Consider the following 18,889-nt stretch of genomic DNA (forward strand, 5'->3'; position numbering starts at 1 on the left):
TGTGTCGCCAGGTCCATCATCGTCGACTACACCTCCCTCCGGCTACGGCTGGTGATAGAAAATTGAAAAGTCATGACAAATCCATCCGTCTATTCATATCATTCGTGTGAATATCGAGGTATCTTGTACTGATAGCCATGCCAATGCCTATCCTATGCCATGCCCATGTCCATAAAACTATACCGGCTGATCAAAGCATCACAAAACATGAAAATCATAGCTAATCGAAAACAAAGATGATGCAAGCTCATCAAGAAATCAGAAACAACACTCGTATTCCCATCCAGAAGAGTTAGGATTAGCAAAGGTAATAAGAGAAACGCCCGAGAGCAAAGGAAAGCAGTATAAAAAAAAAGTGGATAGTAACCGGGTTACACAACTTGTGCACCTGGCTGTCTTCTCCCTCTTCGCTCAAGCAAAGTGGCATTAGACATGTTAAGCTCAAACGGTTGTCTAGCTGCTCGTGCCGCATTCTGCCGTGCCGCTGCTGCGACTGCAGCGCTATGTTGGCCGTATCCACCGGGTTGTTGCTGCTGCTGCTGCTGCTGCTGCTTTTGACGTGTAGCGCCGTTGTATCGATTTGCGGCCCGAGCTTGAGCTGCGCTGCTTGGTTGGGTGCCCAGGTTAGTTTGGCGCAATTTAGCTTCCATAGCGGCGACGTCGCTAGCCGCAGTTTGGGAAGACCGCGGAATCTTTGCTGGTGGATCGCCCTTTTGGTCCTGCTCGTCATAGGCTGCTTCTTCATCGTCGTCGTAGTCTTCGTTGAGAGGGTTGAGCTGCGAACTGAAGCCTGCTGCTGGGTTGCCGCCGCGGTATCCCTGTCGGAAGTTCTTCCGCCTCTTGCCTTCCTCTTCTTGTCGGTGCACGGCGTAGCCGACATCGAAGACCTCGCGCAGGTTGACAACTCCGGGCGATCGGAAGTCCATTCGTCGTTCTGCGGCTGATAGAGGTGTTTGTTGAACCTCGAACATTTGGTTCGCTTTGGTTTCCTTTTGGCGCGGGAGCTGGGGAGTGGCTAGCGGAGGTGCATCAGCAGCAGCGTGGGTTGATTCATTTGTTTGCTTAATCCATGGGTGATCTAGGAACTGGCGAATAGTGTAACGTTTCTCGGGGTCAACGGTGAGAAGATGAGACACAAGGTCTTGCGCAGACTTTGAAATGTCATCCCACCACGGCGACAAAAAGGTATACTGTCCTCGGGCGACCTTTTCTGTAAGCACCTGAATACTCTCGTCGTAAAAGGGTGGGAAGCCACAGAGAAGCGTATAGAGAACACATCCAAGTGCCCACATATCAACACTCTTGGAGTAACGCTCGTCTTTAACTATCTCTGGCGCAGTATACCCCACTGTGCCACAAGGCGTCATCGTTTGGCTGTCCCAGATAACCTTTGAAAGACCAAAGTCGGCAATCTTGATCGTGCCAATGCCACCTGCACCCTTACCAGCAATGAATTCACCCTCGTCGACTTTATCTTCGTCACCGGGTTGGCGTGGCTTGGGATGTTTGCTAGGCACGAACTCTGTGGGGTAGAACAATAAATTTTCAGGTTTAATATCACTTGCGAAAACGTTAGCAAGCCACACCATTATGGACTGACTATTGTCTCGTTCTGCGCTTACCGATGGACTACGCCAGATGTCTCGTGAAGATATTCAATAGCTTCCGCAACCTGCTTGATGACGTGACGACTGAGATCCTCGCTAAAGTACGTCAATCGCACGATCTGGTGGAAGAGCTCGCCACCCGGGCAGAGCTCGAGAACTATATAGTAAAATTGAGGTGATTCGGAAAAGTCGACGAGTTTGACGATATTGGGGTGATCTAATTGGCGCATAATCTGCACCTCTTTCAAAATGTTCGCTCGCTATGAAATAACTCCGTCAGTAACTCGCCCACACTTAAAAGACGTAAACCAACGCAAAAATCGCACAGACTGGACAGAGAAAGGAGGTTGGAGAAATGATGCGAATCTGGAGTAGGATTTATCTCGCACCTCTACGGCTTTGCTCTTTTGGTATGGCTTGGGGTGTTTATCGTCCTAGAACCCGTCGACCAGACGTTGGCGATGGACATTTGTGGTAAATCGGCAGTGAAAACAGCAAACAGAGGGAAAGGAGAGATGTGGTACTTCCTGATCCATACCTGATTATTGTTCATTTCAAATTTCCGCACGACCTTGATGGCGACTTCTTCCATGCGGCCCTGGGTATCTTTCGCTCGGTAAACATTGCTAAAGGCGCCGTCGCCCATCTTCTCAATGAGAATGTATCGATCTAGGCCCGGGTACTTGGGCATCCTGGACCGGCTATGGCGCTCCTCTTCGACTAACTTCTCGATATCGGCGCGCGAAATCTTGGTAGTGGTGGTCTCCTTTTGTGGTGGTTGAGCGTTTCCATGCTTGTGGTCTATAGCGTCGAGGTTGTTGGCGTATTGTCCTTGAGGTTGCCGTTGTTGTTGGGCATGGACAGGTGTGACATCGGTGGTTGGCTCAGCGTGAGGCGTTACCAGGCGGGCCTGCTTGCCATGGCGAATAAAGTTCTTCAGGTTCTGTATTGTGCTCATGGTGGCGGTGGGGATGATCTAGCTTGGATGTGAGGGGAAGGTAAGAGAGGAGGGGGAAAAAGGGGAAAAGGGCAAAAGGGAAAAAGGAAAAGAAAAAAAAAAGCAGAAATGCTTTTGAGGGTGCTGTAGTCGTATGAAATTTCTAGAGGAAAGAAATTCGAGAATGGCGCAAAGTGAAGAAATAGGAAGAAGGGGGAGAGAGGATGACGAATGAGGTAATGGAGCAGAGAGAGATCAGTTTGGTTGAACGATGACGGAAGGACCCAACACAGCTGATTAACCACTGTGGCTTGACTCTAGACCAATGACGATGAATGTTATTCCTATTTCTCGTCTTTCAGCTTTGCGTTTTGCGCGTTTTCTTTTGATTTTTCTGAATTTCTTCCCCCGCGTTCTTTTCCAGCAGGAAATTGAGGCAGCGAAAAGAATGCGATGATTTCAAAGAGACGCGGGAAGTGACGAGGGGCAAATCTCGCTCGCTACCCCAGATGACGACGGTAGAACAGAACAGCGGTTCAGCAGGAGGAGATGACGATAAGGTGCAGAGGCAGATCTGGAGGAGGCAACAGAGAAAAATAAAAGGGAAAAGAGCAAATCGAGGGACAGTGAGAGACGAGAGAGCGTGCCGGAAAAGGTGGGATGAGGTCAGAGAGAGACTAACGGCATGCGGCTAGCGGATGTTGCTGACTCAGGCTTAGTCTGCTTAGATAAACAGTGACATCAACGATCATTGATCAGCATCATTCGCATTCCCGTGTGGTTATTAATCACTCAATAGGTCTACACTAATAGTGGTATGTACATACAAATGGGCTTGACGGGTTTACGGGTTTATACGTGTCCCGCACATGGATAGCCACGCGTGAGTAATGCCGAATTGCTTCAAGTCACCTGATTGCATGATGCGATCGACTCTCTTTCTACAGCTTCAGGTTGCAGACCAGCCTTTCGTCATGGACCGACGTCATGTTATCACACGCGACGGACGATCTCCATGTTTCCTCCTCCCGCACTCTGTACCTATCGCAGAATTCTTCCCGCCCTGCTCCTTTACCCACAATCGCACGAATCGCGCGAAACGTCTACTCTGTACTAGGAGAGGCTCGTTTCACCGACATGACATCGAGAGCAGCTTAATGCGCGGTTGTGACTGGCCCAGATGAGGTCGATTTGACGACATGTCGATTCCAAGGGTCTCAACGAACGGATCTCGGCGCGTCCGCCCGTCTTTCTCTTCCGCCAATGAGTAGAGCCTCTTATGAGTCTACTGGGGTCCTGCCAGATCCGTCTTTTGCGTATTGGGTAAAGATCCAGCCACTTCGTACGTACCGAGGTGCGCGGCCAACGGTCGAAGATCTGTCTATAAAGAGACGGTGTATAAGCATCATCAATAGAGTGAGCGCAGTAGGGTTCCCGAGGGATTCAACACGCAGCATTACGGTAAAAGTAATGGACGCTGGTGCGGTTCGAGGTGGTCTATGGGCACAAGAAGTTCTGCATGCGAGCAACAACGCAGAGTCATCGCCTATCTCCGGGCCTATTGTTGTAGAAACGGCCTAGGTGCTAGCACAGCGAAGCCTCAGGCCCGGATAGCGTCAGCATATATTCCGTGGATGCAGTAAATCGATACCATGGATGCATTGCCTCAGGCACCCAGTCGCCATGCTATAATTTAGTGCCCCCTTGGGTTAAGTTACACACATGTCACTGCAGATGCAATGTTTCAGTATCTGTCTTTCGCGTATTGGGTGAGATCCCACTGCGATGCACTCGGAACACGATACACCAGCTAGGTACGCTGTTTCTGTCCGCGCTAGTCCGGTACTACTCTACCTAACCAGTGAGGTTTGAGAAGACCAGAAAGGTGAAACCCATAGTACTAGTAGATCGGACCTGTCAGTCAGAGGAGACGGCAGACCGGAAGCTTGCCCAGGCCCTTGGCTACTATCTGACATCCGATAATAATTAATAGAGAGATATGTGCAATGCAGGAGTCTCTTGCAAGAATTAATCCTGTTGGCTCCGCAGAAAAGGATACCTGCATAGACTAAGCCGTTGAGTGCGCTGATTCGACGGCTACCGTTGCAAGCCAGATTGCCTATTCGTGACTGGTCTGAGGAGTCGTGGTCTTAGCCCCCTCTCTCTCTCTCTCGCTCGAAATCTCTGTCTGTCCTCATCTACACCCAACGCTCATTCATCTGTCCACCTTCATGTCGATATGTGCAAATAATTCTTGATGGTGGATGAGTCGATGCTGAGTTGCGTGGTAGCTAAGGATTCCGAAGCAATTTCTCTTCTCTTTCTTTCCGCCGGATCGCGCTTTCCTCACTTTGAGACAGCGGGACTACCCTCAGAATATATATATATATATATACCGTCGTCATTAATCATCTCTGTCACTCCTTTCAAAACGCTTCTGTCCTTCCCACTAGACTTCTCCCTGCCCGCGCTATCAGATTATCCCTGTCGCTCATTTATCACTGAGTACTGTCAAAAGGTCAACTTACCAAGTCTCACGTCAGCCGATCGCAGCCACGCCGTTAGCTGTCGCGAATACCACTTTGCAAATACCACGGTGTCTATATCTCAAATACTAACTAGTCAATTCGCTTCGTCGAACATATTTGTTGCGATCCGAAATCCGGCATTTGGGCTCATGCGACATACTCTATATAAGATTCTATTCCTGAGAATGCAGCTTCCTGTGGCGTTGGCGGTTCTCTGATACGGCGTCTTTAACAGCAATCTGGTCATCGCTATCCATCAAATGAGTCGCTACTGATCTAGCATCTGCTTCGCAAAGCACTCTTATCGCTTGCATACACGAATAACAGTTCTATCGCGATGCCGGATCTTGAAGTCGTCGGCACATTGGACGGCCCTCTCGACCGGCCTTTACTCAAGGGTCATAAAACGCTTCCTCGGCGTCGACAAGCCCGGCCTACTGTCGAAATAAATGATGATGATACTCCATATACAAAAACCAAGGACGATATGGTTAACGGGGACATCCCTATCACGCCAACGTTACCGCTTACGCCCCCAAACCAGGTTCAAGAGGATACGCAGGACAGCCCACCGCGACTGAATGGTCAGCCTTCAGTTCCGCTGAGTCTCCGTAACATGACAGAACTCCCAACAGGCTCTCACCAGTTCAGCCCGCCCACGCCTGATGTCACCCCGCCTCGCGTAAAAGATACGACGCCGAAAGCCCGGCCTGTGTTCCCTTCTCTGCAATCTTCGATGTCGTCGCGGGCCGATTCATTTCAGACAGCAAGAGAAGATATGTCCGATGATGACGCAGTAGATGGGTCTTGCCCGTCAGCCCATTCATTAGTCATTCGAAAGCGGCAAAGGTCATTTCCCGACCCATCGCCTCTCTCAAACGGCTTCGATAGTACTTCTAATTCTGCTGCAGAGGGAAATATGGCACGGCAGGAGTTTACTGTAACTGGCTGCACGGAGAAGCTGTTGGGAACGATTGGGAAAGATCAAGATATCAAGCGGACGATAAGGCTGGCTTCCTCGCCGCTACCCAAATCCCAGTCTAAGGGACGATCAGATCAGAGGCGAACGGTACCTGAAAAGGCAAACCTCGAAGTGGCTTCCCCTGGAAAGAAAAATGAGCATTCGCGCAGCACTCAGTGGGCCGAACCATCAGATCTGGACAAGGTCGATGGAAGATCCGCTTCCGAATTGACAAGCAGTGAGCAAAGACTCATGGACCGAGTAAACACGTGGAGACATTCTGGTGCATCATTCACTTCAACCATCGAAGCCGTGGTAGTTGACACTTCCCCCCCGAAGCCGCGTGCATTGAGACACGTCGAAAAAAGAACATCTCTGCGGTCGGTGAGCTCGCCACAGCCGCGATCAACACGGACATCGACAGAGTCCAATGGGGATTCGTCTCATCGTCTGGTACATAAATCTGGTCGCATATCCAATCAGAACCGGAATAGTGTTGCGTCTGATATGTCAGTCCCAGTCAGTACCACATCTACCAATAAAGAAGTGCACGAGGTTATTCCTGTAGTTGTTGTTCCGCAAAGACGTTCTTCGCTCAAGTCATCCGCCCCGAGCATTACGAATCAATCAGCCGTGCGATCCACAACATCGAGCCGACGTAAGACCAGCGTGTCAGGCAGCAGAGCCGGTGATCAAATTCCGCCGCAAAGAAAACACGCCATGTCTGATGCTGCGAGCTCAACAGCCGGACAAAGCGGACGGGAAAGCCGTGGTCGTGGTGTCGGGCGGCCCCCTATACCAACACGCAGTTCATCTCTATCCGCCCCGACGAGTCGCAACAATTCGCGCACAACTTCACTTACTTCGGAGAGCTTACGCCTACACACTGAACAGATGCAACAAGCTTTTGAGGTGCCACCGCACAAGTCGTCTAACGTACTACCGTCGCCAAGAATAGTGCTCCACAGAGGTTCTGATCCTGCAAATGCGGGCAATTCTGTGCCAGCATCTCCACGGCGCAACCCAGAGGACATGGAACGGCTTCATGCTCCATCATTGCATTTCACTCAGTCGTCCGTTGTGTCATCCTCGCCTGGGCCTATTGAAATCAATGAAGCCACGATGGTGACCTACTTTCCGCACAACAACGAATCGCTTTTGGTGATCAATTCTCACATGCAACCCGAGTCGAGGGCAGTTAGGGCTTTACATGGCCAAGATTTGAGTGCGCCAGTTGCTGTTTCAACTCCGCAACACTCTACGGCAATGTTGGACGTTGAATCGCCCCTTCGCAACCCACGTACACCGCCTCTACCTCCGACACAAAAGGCCGTACTTCCAGATCCTGTGGACAGTGCACTGGAAGGAAATGCATATCTCAGTCGACAGGGAAGTAACCGTCTCAGTCGAGGATTTGGCTCTTTAAGACGCGCATTAAGTGCCCGTCGAAACTCGGACGGTGTACGTCCACAGCTAATGGCCCGATCCTTATCGGTCAGGTCGGCCAGGAGCAGGAGAGCGGATAAAGCAAGGGATAGTCCTTTCTGGCGACCGCGCGGATTTTGGGATGATTTTGACAGTTCGCCGGAGAATGAACGTGGCGCAGCGACCCCAAACGAGCAATATCCAGTCGAGAGGGAAGATGTATATGTGAGCAATTCGTTAGGATTGCCACAGAAGCGAGTGATTTTCAGCGGTCCTCTTGTGCTTGCTCGTCGCATCTCAAAGTCAAGAAAGTCTCGCCGCCAGCAAGCTCGTCGCCATCAACTTAGCCGTAGCGATTTGAATCTTGCTGCGGGGATTGTTCGTCCTCATTCGCCGTACCAACGTCAAACAGTCAAATACAGGGTCCAGAGAGGAGTTCTTTTCCCAGTCAGGACGTTTCGCAATGTTAGACGACGTGTCAAGGAGGCAAGAAAGCAGCGAGCTCGTGCAGCGCTCGAAGCACGACGTGAAAGATTGAAGCAGAGTATTGGACCGAGGAAGGTCACAGATCCGTATGGAGTTGGGCCATTCGATCACAGCATTCCGTATGGGGAGGGTAACGCACGAGGCTTATATTAGGTGTCGTCAGGAAGATCGGCGAGTTTACGAGTTACGATAAGAACAATTCAATGATTTACGAAATACGAGGAACCAAAACGACTATACATGAACAACTGAATGTGAATACAGTTACGATATTATTACGACAACGATTATATGAAGCGGCATGGTTGATTTTGGTATTGATGTCTATGTTGATGTTTGATGATTTATGATTGATTATAACTGTATACTACCTATCTATTTGACTGCTTGATTGCAATGTTATTACCTTTTATCCATGCGGGGCCCAATTGAACTCGGGAAAACTCCATACAGTACAATACAGTAAAAATACTGATGCAAGATCTGTCAATCTCACCAATCACATCCCCCAAATTCTTTCAAAAGCAACTTAAAAATCCTTCCAAAACACGCGAAAAACCCGCAAATTTCCCAAAACGGTAAATAACGTGAGAAAGAGGGTCGAAACTAGCCTGGCTAGTCAAGGACTTTTTTTTCCTTTTCTTTTCTTTCGCTTTCTTGTTGGTACTTTTTCTTGTGCTTTTTGCTTGAAGGACCAAATCTGGGGTAAGGTTTTTGGTTTAAACTTTGGGATTTTCGTCGTTACGTTAACCCACCTGATAAGCTTGTTGTGTGTTGAAGATATCTCGTTCTGTTGGTTGGGAACGTATGATTGCCAATGACGGGTAATCACAGCAGCAGAGATAACGATGATGGGCATGAATACATAGAACGTCACTTCGAGGGAGGAAAAGAGCCACAGCCGGAATTATCGATGGGCAAAAGCGGGGTGAATGAGGTGACAGATGAGTCTGTGCCTAGACAAGGTTCTACAGTTGAGAGGGATGTCGATAATGTCGTTGGAGATCTTGACGGTGACGAGCAACAAAATCAAGACGAATCCACCTCTGAGAAGGAACAGAATGACATGATGCACTCCATAACCCGCATCTCAACCGATCCCTACGGCAACACCTATCCCGAAGGTGGTCTCGAAGCCTGGCTCGTCGTCCTAGGCAGCTTTCTCGGACTATTCGGCGCTATGGGCCTCGTCAACACAATCGGCACATTCCAAACATACATCTCAACGCACCAACTCCAAACTTATGATTCCGGTACCATTGGCTGGATATTTGGTATCTATGCCTGTCTCACTTTCTTTTGTGGACTACAGATCGGTCCTGTGTTTGATGCCAAGGGCCCACGGTGGCTTGTTCTTTCGGGTTCGGTGTTGATACTGGTGTCGACGATTGTGTTGGGGTTTTGTCAGAGGTATTGGCATTTCATGCTTGTGCTAGGCGTGCTTATGGGTATTGGCACATCGCTTATATTCACGCCCTCCATCGCGGCAGTGGGTCATTTCTTTTACGAGCGCAGAGGTGAAGCAACGGGTATAGCTGCCATGGGTGGTTCAGTCGGCGGCGTCGTTTTTCCCTTGGTCCTTGAAGCGTTGTTCCCCAAAATCGGGTTTGCGTGGGCTACAAGAGTGATTGCGTTGTTTTGTTTGGTGTCCCTGGGGATGGCGTGTATATTGATTCGATCTCGGCTACCCCCTAAGCCGGCTTCGAAGGAGAATATTTTACCTGATTTTCGAATCTTTCGTGATCCTATATTCACGCTTACCACGGCAGGGGTGTTTTTGATTGAATGGGGGTTATTTGTTCCCGTGACATACATCTCTTCTTATGCATTAGCGGAACGGTTCTCGCCGAGTTTCTCCTATCAAATCCTGGCTATTCTAAACGCTGGTTCTGCGTTTGGGAGATGGTTACCAGGATATATTGCAGATTACCTTGGTCGATTCAACACCATGATTCTTGCTTGTCTGGGCTGTTTGGTAACTACCGCCTGTCTCTGGTTACCTGCCGGCAGCAGTTTGGCATTGTTGATTGTGTATTCGGTTTTGTTTGGATTTTTTAGCGGAAGTAATATCAGTTTGACCCCGGTTTGTGTGGGTCAGCTGTGTAAGACGGAGCATTATGGGAGGTATTATGCTACTGCTTATACGATTGTTAGTTTGGGGTATGTTCCCCGCCTTTCCTATGTTGTAGGAAACGTGGTTACTGACGTATTAGAACATTAACTGGCGTCCCGATCGCAGGTGAGATTCTGTCTAGATGTAGTGGTCACTACTGGGGTCTTATTGCATTTGTGGCGTGTTGTTATTTCAGTGGAGCAATTGCATTTACGACTGCAAAGTTGCTCAAGGTAGGATGGAGACATCCTTGGGTTGTTTTTTAGTGTGTATATGTACATTTTGGCATGCTATATCTACATAATGTTTTCGGGGCACATATGTCTGAGCAAAAATTTTATACTTCCGTGTCTGCTGGATTGTCAGCTCGGATGAGGTTGTCAATGCCTCGTTACATCACTCATGTCTTTACACTAATCTCCTAGGCGAAGGTGAATTCCGAGACCAGTGGCAAGTCTTAATATTCTGGTGGCCACACGGACTTTAACTAGGACCTCAGGAAGTAGCATGGCAGCAAGAACAATTCACGTTCAAACATCAAATAGTACGTTAAAGTCGTAAGCTTTAAGTCGTACGGCTCTATTTAAATAACATTGACTTCGCAAACCTACCAGTAATCGATGTATAAAGAAAGTTCTCGCAACCTGCGTCACTGGATGAAACCCATGGCGCAACGGAAGGGAAATCCGCAAGCTTATTTCGACAACCCTAATTCTCCAAAAACTGATTGGGTGTACTGAATTCCTAAAATGGCGAACTTGATGAATTTGTGATATCAATTGAGGCGTTCTTGTGAATACCTTGACCCGGATAGTATAATATTGAATCCACCGCCCTATCCTCTTCTTTTCCTTCTTTTCTCTACATCTCTCGGATAGTGAGTTGACATCTACACCCTCGTTCACAAGATTGATCAAAACGCAGCAGAAGAAAGGCAAATAAATCAAGCAAATATGAGGGTCCTGGCGCTTCTCCTGACGCTTTTGGCGTCTGACGTTCTCGCGTTACCTCAAGGGAATGGAAACGCTCACGCCATACCAGTCGATGAGCCAACTTCTAGCAGAAGAGTTACCAGCGTCTCAACAAGACCTGCTCCTCCTCAGACGTCTAGCTCGTCTGTACCCAGAGTTTCGACTACGCCTCCAAGACCGTCGTCTAGCGTTCCACCGGCACCATCTGTACCGCGACCATCGTCATCATCAGTGGTGACACCTCCTCGTCCGTCTACGCCTTCATCTTCTCCGGTTTGTGTGTCTACTGTGACGGTCACTGAGACGTTCTGTCCTCCGCCATCACCGAATACTGTCACTGTTACTATACCTTCATCTTCTAGAGTTACATCTACATCCGTGCCTCCTCCGCCATCACCACCACCACCTCCTCCTCCTCCTTCTTCTCCACCAGCTTCCCCCCCTCCGTCAGTGACAACCACTCGTCCAGCTTCTTCCATCCCGTCATCCCCTCCAGTGGTGTCTCGCACATCTTCAGTATTCAGACCTTCGATACCAGCTTCTTCGCCATCAACCAGCATTCCACGCTCATCACCAACTTCTTCAAGCCGTCTTTTCGGTGTTGGAAGTATCCTTCCCTCCGAACCGGTAACCTCGGAGTCGACATCGACAAGGGTTGGCGAGCCATCTATCTCAACTGCAATCCCAAGTTCTGTCGTTCCTAGCAGCAGCCCGAGCGTCCTCGCTTTCGGCCCTGCTTCACAGACGACATCACGCACGACCCCACGGACACCAACAACAACAACAACAACAACAACACGCAGGAATATTGGTGGTCCTGCTACTACTTCTTCTGTAGCTACTAGCGTTGTTGAGGCGACTACTTCAGTATCCCAGGTTGTATCATCTTCGACAACACCCGCAACTTCATCAACGACGTCGGCAGGAGTGACGACGACTACTACTGTTGCAGGAGGTCCACCTGTGCAGTCTATTGCTGCTCCTGCTTCTGCGCCTGCATCGCCTCCTCCTCCTCCGCCGCCCCAGGCTGGGCCAGCGAGCGCTTCTGCGCCTGTCCGATTTCGTCGAAGTTAGGTCCTATTATTGGCAGTGGACTTTGCTATTGAAAGTCCATCGTCGAATATGCCTAAGATCAAGTTGTCTGTTATGATGTCATCATCATAATCTTCTCCGGCGTCTACGAATGCTTGTTATTGGCATTAAAACAATTCGATGGGAAATGATCGAAGAAGGATCCAGATTGAAGAGAGGAATCTGTTACCTAGGTAGATGAGCGGGGTTGGATAAAAGACTGAACACGTAGGAAATTTTCATAGATCAAAAGCTGCTTTCATTTTTATAATTATTAGAGTTAATATAGTGCTATTCATATAAGGATACTCTGTTATTTGACGTATCTATCATATTTTTGGTTCCTGAGCAAGAGAAGCAATGAAAGGTCACTTTAGCCCTAACTATGATAACCTAATCTGGTAACTCCTTCCTCTTCGGGATATATTCACATATCGTGCAACTGAAAACCTCATACAGTGTCGTCCAAAGCAAACGAATTACCCGACGCGTAGTCCTCTCTGCACAATAAATAGTTATCCCTCTCAAGGACTCATGGATCATAAAAGCAGCAGCCTGACTGGGCGTAAAGCTCGTTGCACACGGCTAATCAGATCGAGCTCAAACGCTGTTGAATTGACCGTCCGCCTTCCGTCTATCTTTCCTCAGAAGTCGGGCAAAGCATAATGTCATCATCTGTTGTTGCCTAGGGCAGCTCATACCATCCTATTCAAAGCCCTTTCCTGGTCTTGAACTTTTCTTCCCTCTTCTTCTTCTTCTATCTGTCATCACGAAGATCTATACCAGCCTACCAAAAAGGGAGCTTCCTAATGGGACATTCTGGTAATTGTATTTTGAGCTATTTTCTAGCTCTTTGGAGCAGATTTAATTTTCGAATGCATATCACCATAGCGCCGAGTCCAATCTTCCCTCACGCCATCCCATCATCGAGAATATCACAACAGCGATATCAAAAGTCGTGATGAGCTGGGACGAACAGTTGCATAGATTCGTGTGTACGACCAATGAATATCTTGATGACCATCTCAAAATCTAAGTCTGTCTGGACGACGCAAACTTTGTCGAAGGCAGGGTATGTTTGTAAGTTTCACTGGGTTTAGGATTATCTCTACTAGCTGATTCTGATATTCTTTAGTGGTGTCTCGTTCGATGCCATGGCCTGTCTAGTGAAGTTCATAGTCAATTATGCCTCCTTTCGATCACAATGCTACGACTGGTTCATGGGCAGTCAGGGAGCAAAGTAAAGTTATGAATGGGCCTCGTCTTTCAGGCTTTGGCCAAACCCACGTCCAAGACGAGGATCGAAAGAAACGGACCAACAGAAGTTACCTACCACTGAAGGCTACCAAAATACTGTTCAAATAAATGGCTAATACTGGTTGTTGAGCTGGACTCTACCCTGGGATGGACTACAAGTACAGATATAGATCTGATCTTATCACGAAACAAGACTCAATCTTTCAACAGCTTGTATGCTGGCTGGTAAGCATCTCTTCTCAGTATAATATAACATAGTCTAACACAATTTTTAACCTAGTTGCAAGGAGCCATACGCCGTTCTCAGTCTTCCTCGCGGGAGAAAATGGCCAACTATTGCGATGGAAGTTGGCTGTTCGAAAAGCTATGGATGGCTAATCAAAAAACTAACAAGAAAAAAATCATGGGAAACGACAAGTAAGTTTTCAACACGTCAGAATAGTCTTTGAATACTAACGGTCCAGAGTCTACATACCCGATACCACTTCGCCATGTCACAGAAGATCACGTTCTCATGATGGAATAGATTACGCGAAGTGGCTACTTCCAGCTACTTCAATCCAAGAACCATGGTGTCCTCCTCCTTAATACCTTGATGCTCTCCGACGTTGAGCGTGGTATGTCGCTTGCAGAAGACCTGGCATTTCGTCGAACCAAACCAACAACATCGAAGCAAGAATGAAAACCGGAAACTAGACCAAGAACAAGGCTCCGTTAGGTTTGGCAACTTATGTAGGCTTTCTCCATATCCAGCCGCATACATAGCTAGGTATAAGGTCAATTGCTTGGTTAACAAACAGATTGTCTTAGATCTGCACGAAATTGAATTCAAAATTCTAAATATTTCATTACTTCATAAACAACAGAGAATACATCTCTGTTGTCTCAAGCGCCTCTGACAGGATGATTGAAATTCCATCATCCCTTCCTACTCAACACCACAACCAAGATTTGGAAAACACGATCAAAAAATCCAATAACCGTAAAAGAAATATAATTCCTAAACTGAAACTGAATTCACGCTCAAGGTATTAAAGATTTGACCTTGGGGTATGATAGATAGAAACAAAAAAGGAAAAAACAGTTGGAATGCAACCATCGTACCCGCTAACGCCCAAAAGAAAAGGTTATACATAATAACCTTTTTTGACCTAACTTAAAAATTGGGAACAAGAATTGAAATGGAATAGTTAGGTAAAGAAAACATCTGTCGTGGGAATTGCTTAGACGGATTCTGGAATGAGTTTAGGGTCCTCATTTGTCACCGAAGCATTTGAAAAAAAAAAAAAAAAAAAACATGGGACAACGATCGATATCACAAATAGAGATATGCAAGATGGAGGTTGAAGTGAGAAGGTAGAACCGAGATAAGAAGACAAAGGGGGGTCTTGCCCTGAATAAGAAAGTGAAATCAAGTCGCTGTCAATGAAGGGAAATCATGAAAATAGAGAAATCAGCTGCTATGGGACCGTAACAATAGTTTCTGCTAAGAAATGTTAGCGGTTATTATAACAATGATCCACAGGTAGACTTACTCGGTCGACTTCAACTTCTCCTCCCTCCTCAGTGCCTGGGCTGTCAGTCTCAGTACTGATCTGCCCTGATGTGATTGCTCGACCTTCCATTCCAGGACGTTGTTGATGAGTGACAGGTGCAAGATGTCCTTCATTAGGTCCTGCGAGTCGAGATTCCTTGTTCTTTTCCATAAAGTTTCCTCCAAGTGTCGCGCACTTGAGGATGGTTTGAATCATTTGGTTCTGTTTCAGAGGCTTGGACAAGTATTCGTCCATCTGAGCCTGGATACACTTCTCTCGGTCACCCAACATAGCGTGCGCTGTAAGAGCGATGATGGGAGTGCGAGAAAGGTTGTTTTCACGTTCGTATTCACGGATCTTATCTGTTGCTTCGAATCCTCCCATGACAGGCATCTGAACGTCCATAAGGATAATATCGTATCGCCGGTTCTTGACGGCATCCAATGCCTCCTGACCATTGCCCACCACGGTGACTCCATGGTTGCATTTCTCGAGAATCTTCACGGCCAGCTTTTGATTGACCTCGTTGTCCTCTGCAAGTAGAATATCGAGTGATCGGGAGTGGTCTGTTGTGATGGGTGTCGAGCGACCTTCCAACGCAGGTAGCATTCCATTACCCAAATCAATTGGTTGACAAGGAGTCGTCATATACGATGTGATACCAAGATCCAAAGCAGACTTCAAGCTCACAGACACCACTGGGCATAATAAGACAATTGGTATGTATTTGAACTCGTCGTACGTTCGCAATGTCCGAGCTGTGTCAACAGTATCCACGATAATGACATCGTAAGCATGGCCAGACTCCTTTCCGGAAGGATCATGTATTTCTGGTGGAGGTACTTCGTCCTCATCCTTGACGACGAGAGGCTCAAGATCAAGTTGTTGCAGCATCAGTGTAATCTGTTCCGCATGTCCACCAGTGTGTCCCTTGTCGATGAAAAGAACACGATGGTTCTTGTAAGGAATGAGCTGCGAGCTAATGACATTCAACGATTGATCTGCAAGCTTGACCACGCAAGTGAAATGGAATGTGCTGCCGTGTCCGTATTCTGACGTGACCCAGACATCACCACCCATGAGGTTAACAAGACGTTTGGAAATAGACAAACCAAGACCAGTACCACCGAACCGACGTGTTGTTGATCCATCGGCTTGTTGGAAGGTGTCGAAGATGAGATCGAGTTTGTCTTCCTCGATACCAATACCTGTATCGGATACCGAGAACTCAAAAGCATACTCGTCTCTAGCACATTGCTCCCTCTCAGATTTGCTGATGGTCAGCTTGACTTCACCATGTTCTGTGAACTTGATGGCGTTTCCAACCAAGTTGAGAATAATCTGGCGCAAACGGAATGGGTCACCGATAACGTAGTCAGGTACAGAGCTATCCACTTGATATGCGAGGTTGAGGAACTTTTCATTGGCCTTGACCGCCAACGTCTTGAGTGCGTTGAATACGGTTCCCCTGACAGTAAACGGAATGCTTTCAATAACCATTCTGTTGGCTTCAATCTTTGAAATATCGAGGATATCGTCAATGATTGTCAGCAGACTGTTGGCCAAGTTGTGGACCACATTCAACATCTCACGAGGATATGGTTTCAGGTCGTCGGTATCCAGCGTGAGCTGAGTCATACCAATGATACCGTTCATGGGTGTTCGAATTTCATGAGACATATTGGCCAAAAACTCTGACTTGGTGCGATTGGCCTGTTCTGCAGCCTCCCTGGCGGCAGTGTTACGCTGAATACTGTCACGCAAGTTGGAAACCATCTTGTTGATCTTGCGCTTCAACTCGTCCATTTCACCAGATGCATTGACAGTGATCAACTTGGTAAAGTCGCCATCAGTGGCAGCATCAGTAATCTCACCAAAAGCTCGGACTTGCGATGTAAGATTTTCGGCCATGGTATTGACGTCCTCCGTGATCTCCTTCCATCGACCAGCGATGCCTTCCACATTGGCTTGACCACCCATTTTCCCATCGACACCGACGTCGCGTGCGACTCTCTTCAACTCAGTAGCGAATTTCGCCAAACGGTCAACCATGTTATTGATCGTCACCTTCAATGTGAGGATTTCTCCTTGTGCGTGAACTTCAATCTTCTTGCTGAGGTCACCCTTGGCAATGGCCTGCGTCACGTCAGAGATACTTCGCACCTGCGAAGTAAGATTTTGGGCCATGGTGTTGACATTGTCGGTAAGATCTTTCCATTTACCCTCCACGTTGTCAACTTTGGCTTGACCGCCAAGAGTTCCATCTGTACCGACTTCCCTGGCGACCTTGCTGACTTCGAATGCGAACTTATTCAAACGATCCACCATGTCATTGATGGTATTCTTCAAATCCAAAATCTCACCCTGCACATTGGCTGTCACTTTCCTGGTCAAGTCACCCTTGGCGACAGCAGTAGTGACCTCGGCAATCTCACGCACATGAGTAGTGAGGTTGTTGGCCATTCGGTTGACGTTTTCGGTGAGGTCTTTCCAAGTGCCTTCGACATCATGAACAGTTGCTTGACCACCAAGAACACCGTCTGTACCGACTTCCTTGGCGATCTTCGTGACTTCTTGGGCGAACTGCCGAAGCTGGTCCACCATGGAATTGATAATATTCTTGAGCTCAGCGATTTCTCCTTTACAGTTGGCCTGCACTTTTTGTGTCAAGTCACCCTTGGCGACTGCTTTTGTGACGTTGGCAATATCACGCACTTGCGTTGTCAAATTGTTGGCCATGGCGTTCACATTAACCGTCAATTCATTCCACATGCCTTGGACGCCTTCGATTTGAGCCTGTCCACCTAAGACACCCTCAGTACCGACATCACGGGCGACGCGAGTGACTTCCGTAGCAAAAGTACGAAGTTGGTCCACCATGGTATTGATGGTCTGTTGGAGTTCAAATATTTCACCATGGGCACGACTTTCAATCTTCTGACTAAGATCACCGTGTGCGACAGCAGTGGTGACGGTTGCGATTTCGCGCACTTGATCGGTGAGATTTTTAGCCATGATGTTGACGTTTTCTGTCAATTCCTTCCAGATACCATGCACGCCGGTGATCTGAGCTTGTCCACCAAGTATTCCCTCTGTTCCGACTTCACGGGCGACCCTTGACACTTCACTACCAAACACTTGCAATTGATCCATCATAGTGTTGATTGTACGTTTGAAAGTTGCAATTTCTGGGTCCATCTCCAGCGGATGGATCTGAACCTTCATGGAGAGATCACCATTCGCGACCTGTGTAATGATACCACCAATTTCTCGTAATGCCTTCTGGAACGCCTCATTGGCTTGTTGATGTTTCCGCAATTCACGTTGTAAAACCCCGACATCCTCATGCTCGACTTTTACTAGTGTCCGCCGCGTACGTTCTTCTTGCATATCAAGTTCTTCTCGGACCCGGGCAATAATGTCCTTTTGTATGCTGATTTCATGGGCTTGTTTTTCGACATGATTTTGAAGTGAACGAAGGGTTTCCGCTCCACCGCGCAGTGCTCGACGGCGACTGACAACAGCTCCATTGGCGGCATGATCATCGTCGCTTTCCTCGGACTCCTCGTCGTCGTCGTCATCGTCTTCATCAGCGGTATCATCATCATCATCGTCATCATCATCATCATCGTATTTGCGCTTGAGTCTTCGCGATCTGCGGGGTCTCTTGTACTGCTAGAACAAAGGTCGAATTAGAATGACCACGTCAAAGGAGGGACCAGTCGCATGGGAACAAAAGACAAATGCATAAGAAAGAAAATAGGATGACTGACTAGTTCTGTCTCTAGATCATGCACTCGACGCATTAATAGCTCTAATTCGACGGTGAATGCCAGTTTCCCTGGCGTACTCTCCCCAGGGAGTTGGATGCGCTTCTTGGCAAAGCCGTTTGTTGCCTTCTTAGGAATATCTGTATCATCATCACTCGGTGGAGGTTCAACGGCCAGGGTTTTCAGAATAGCCGCAGCGGCGTAGAATGGATCTTCGTCACTCGCCAT

At 47.9% G+C, this 18,889-nt stretch overlaps 5 protein-coding genes across 6 annotated transcripts, besides 6 other annotated features; 2 read left to right on the plus strand and 3 right to left on the minus strand.

Moving 5' to 3' along the window:
- Positions 1-220: 220 nt before the first annotated feature.
- TSTA_036630 (calcium/calmodulin-dependent protein kinase, putative) lies at positions 221-2,565 on the minus strand (the record flags this gene model as incomplete). Its single annotated transcript, XM_002480828.1, has 3 exons — positions 221-1,560; positions 1,623-1,867; positions 2,146-2,565. The coding sequence occupies 3 exons, from the start codon at positions 2,563-2,565 to the stop codon at positions 372-374; spliced, it is 1,854 nt and encodes a 617-aa protein (XP_002480873.1). The 3' UTR covers positions 221-371.
- Positions 526-553: a microsatellite.
- Positions 2,566-5,409: 2,844 nt separating the features above from the next.
- Positions 5,410-8,362, plus strand: TSTA_036640 (uncharacterized protein; the record flags this gene model as incomplete). Its single annotated transcript, XM_002480829.1, has 2 exons — positions 5,410-5,962; positions 5,984-8,362. 2 exons carry the CDS (start codon positions 5,410-5,412, stop codon positions 8,095-8,097), a joined length of 2,667 nt encoding a protein of 888 aa, XP_002480874.1. The 3' UTR covers positions 8,098-8,362.
- A 208-nt stretch (positions 8,363-8,570) lies between these two features.
- Positions 8,571-8,603: a sequence feature (T-rich).
- Positions 8,604-8,857: 254 nt separating this feature from the next.
- On the plus strand, positions 8,858-10,323 carry TSTA_036650 (MFS monocarboxylate transporter, putative; the record flags this gene model as incomplete). The annotated part of the gene is made up of 2 exons (XM_002480830.1): positions 8,858-10,104; positions 10,158-10,323. The coding sequence occupies 2 exons, from the start codon at positions 8,858-8,860 to the stop codon at positions 10,321-10,323; spliced, it is 1,413 nt and encodes a 470-aa protein (XP_002480875.1).
- Positions 10,324-11,156: 833 nt separating this feature from the next.
- TSTA_036660 (uncharacterized protein) lies at positions 11,157-12,228 on the minus strand (the record flags this gene model as incomplete). The annotated part of the gene is made up of 2 exons (XM_002480831.1): positions 11,157-12,079; positions 12,210-12,228. 2 exons carry the CDS (start codon positions 12,226-12,228, stop codon positions 11,157-11,159), a joined length of 942 nt encoding a protein of 313 aa, XP_002480876.1.
- Positions 11,410-11,474: a sequence feature (CT-rich).
- Positions 11,797-11,826: a microsatellite.
- A 1,931-nt stretch (positions 12,229-14,159) lies between the features above and the next one.
- Positions 14,160-18,889, minus strand: TSTA_036670 (two-component osmosensing histidine kinase (Bos1), putative; the record flags this gene model as incomplete). Of its 2 annotated transcripts, none has more annotated exons than XM_002480833.1 (3): positions 14,160-14,839; positions 14,892-18,566; positions 18,665-18,889. In XM_002480833.1, 3 exons carry the CDS (start codon positions 18,887-18,889, stop codon positions 14,810-14,812), a joined length of 3,930 nt encoding a protein of 1,309 aa, XP_002480878.1. In that variant the 3' UTR covers positions 14,160-14,809. The 2 variants fall into 2 exon arrangements, with proteins under 2 accessions (XP_002480878.1, XP_002480877.1); XM_002480832.1 differs by having other exon boundaries at positions 14,160-14,842.
- Positions 14,633-14,652: a microsatellite.
- Positions 18,428-18,523: a microsatellite.

The sequence above is a fragment of the Talaromyces stipitatus genome, genomic scaffold (genome assembly GCF_000003125.1).
Source record: "Talaromyces stipitatus ATCC 10500 scf_1105507295541 genomic scaffold, whole genome shotgun sequence".
In the NCBI taxonomy this organism is placed as follows: domain Eukaryota; kingdom Fungi; phylum Ascomycota; class Eurotiomycetes; order Eurotiales; family Trichocomaceae; genus Talaromyces; species Talaromyces stipitatus.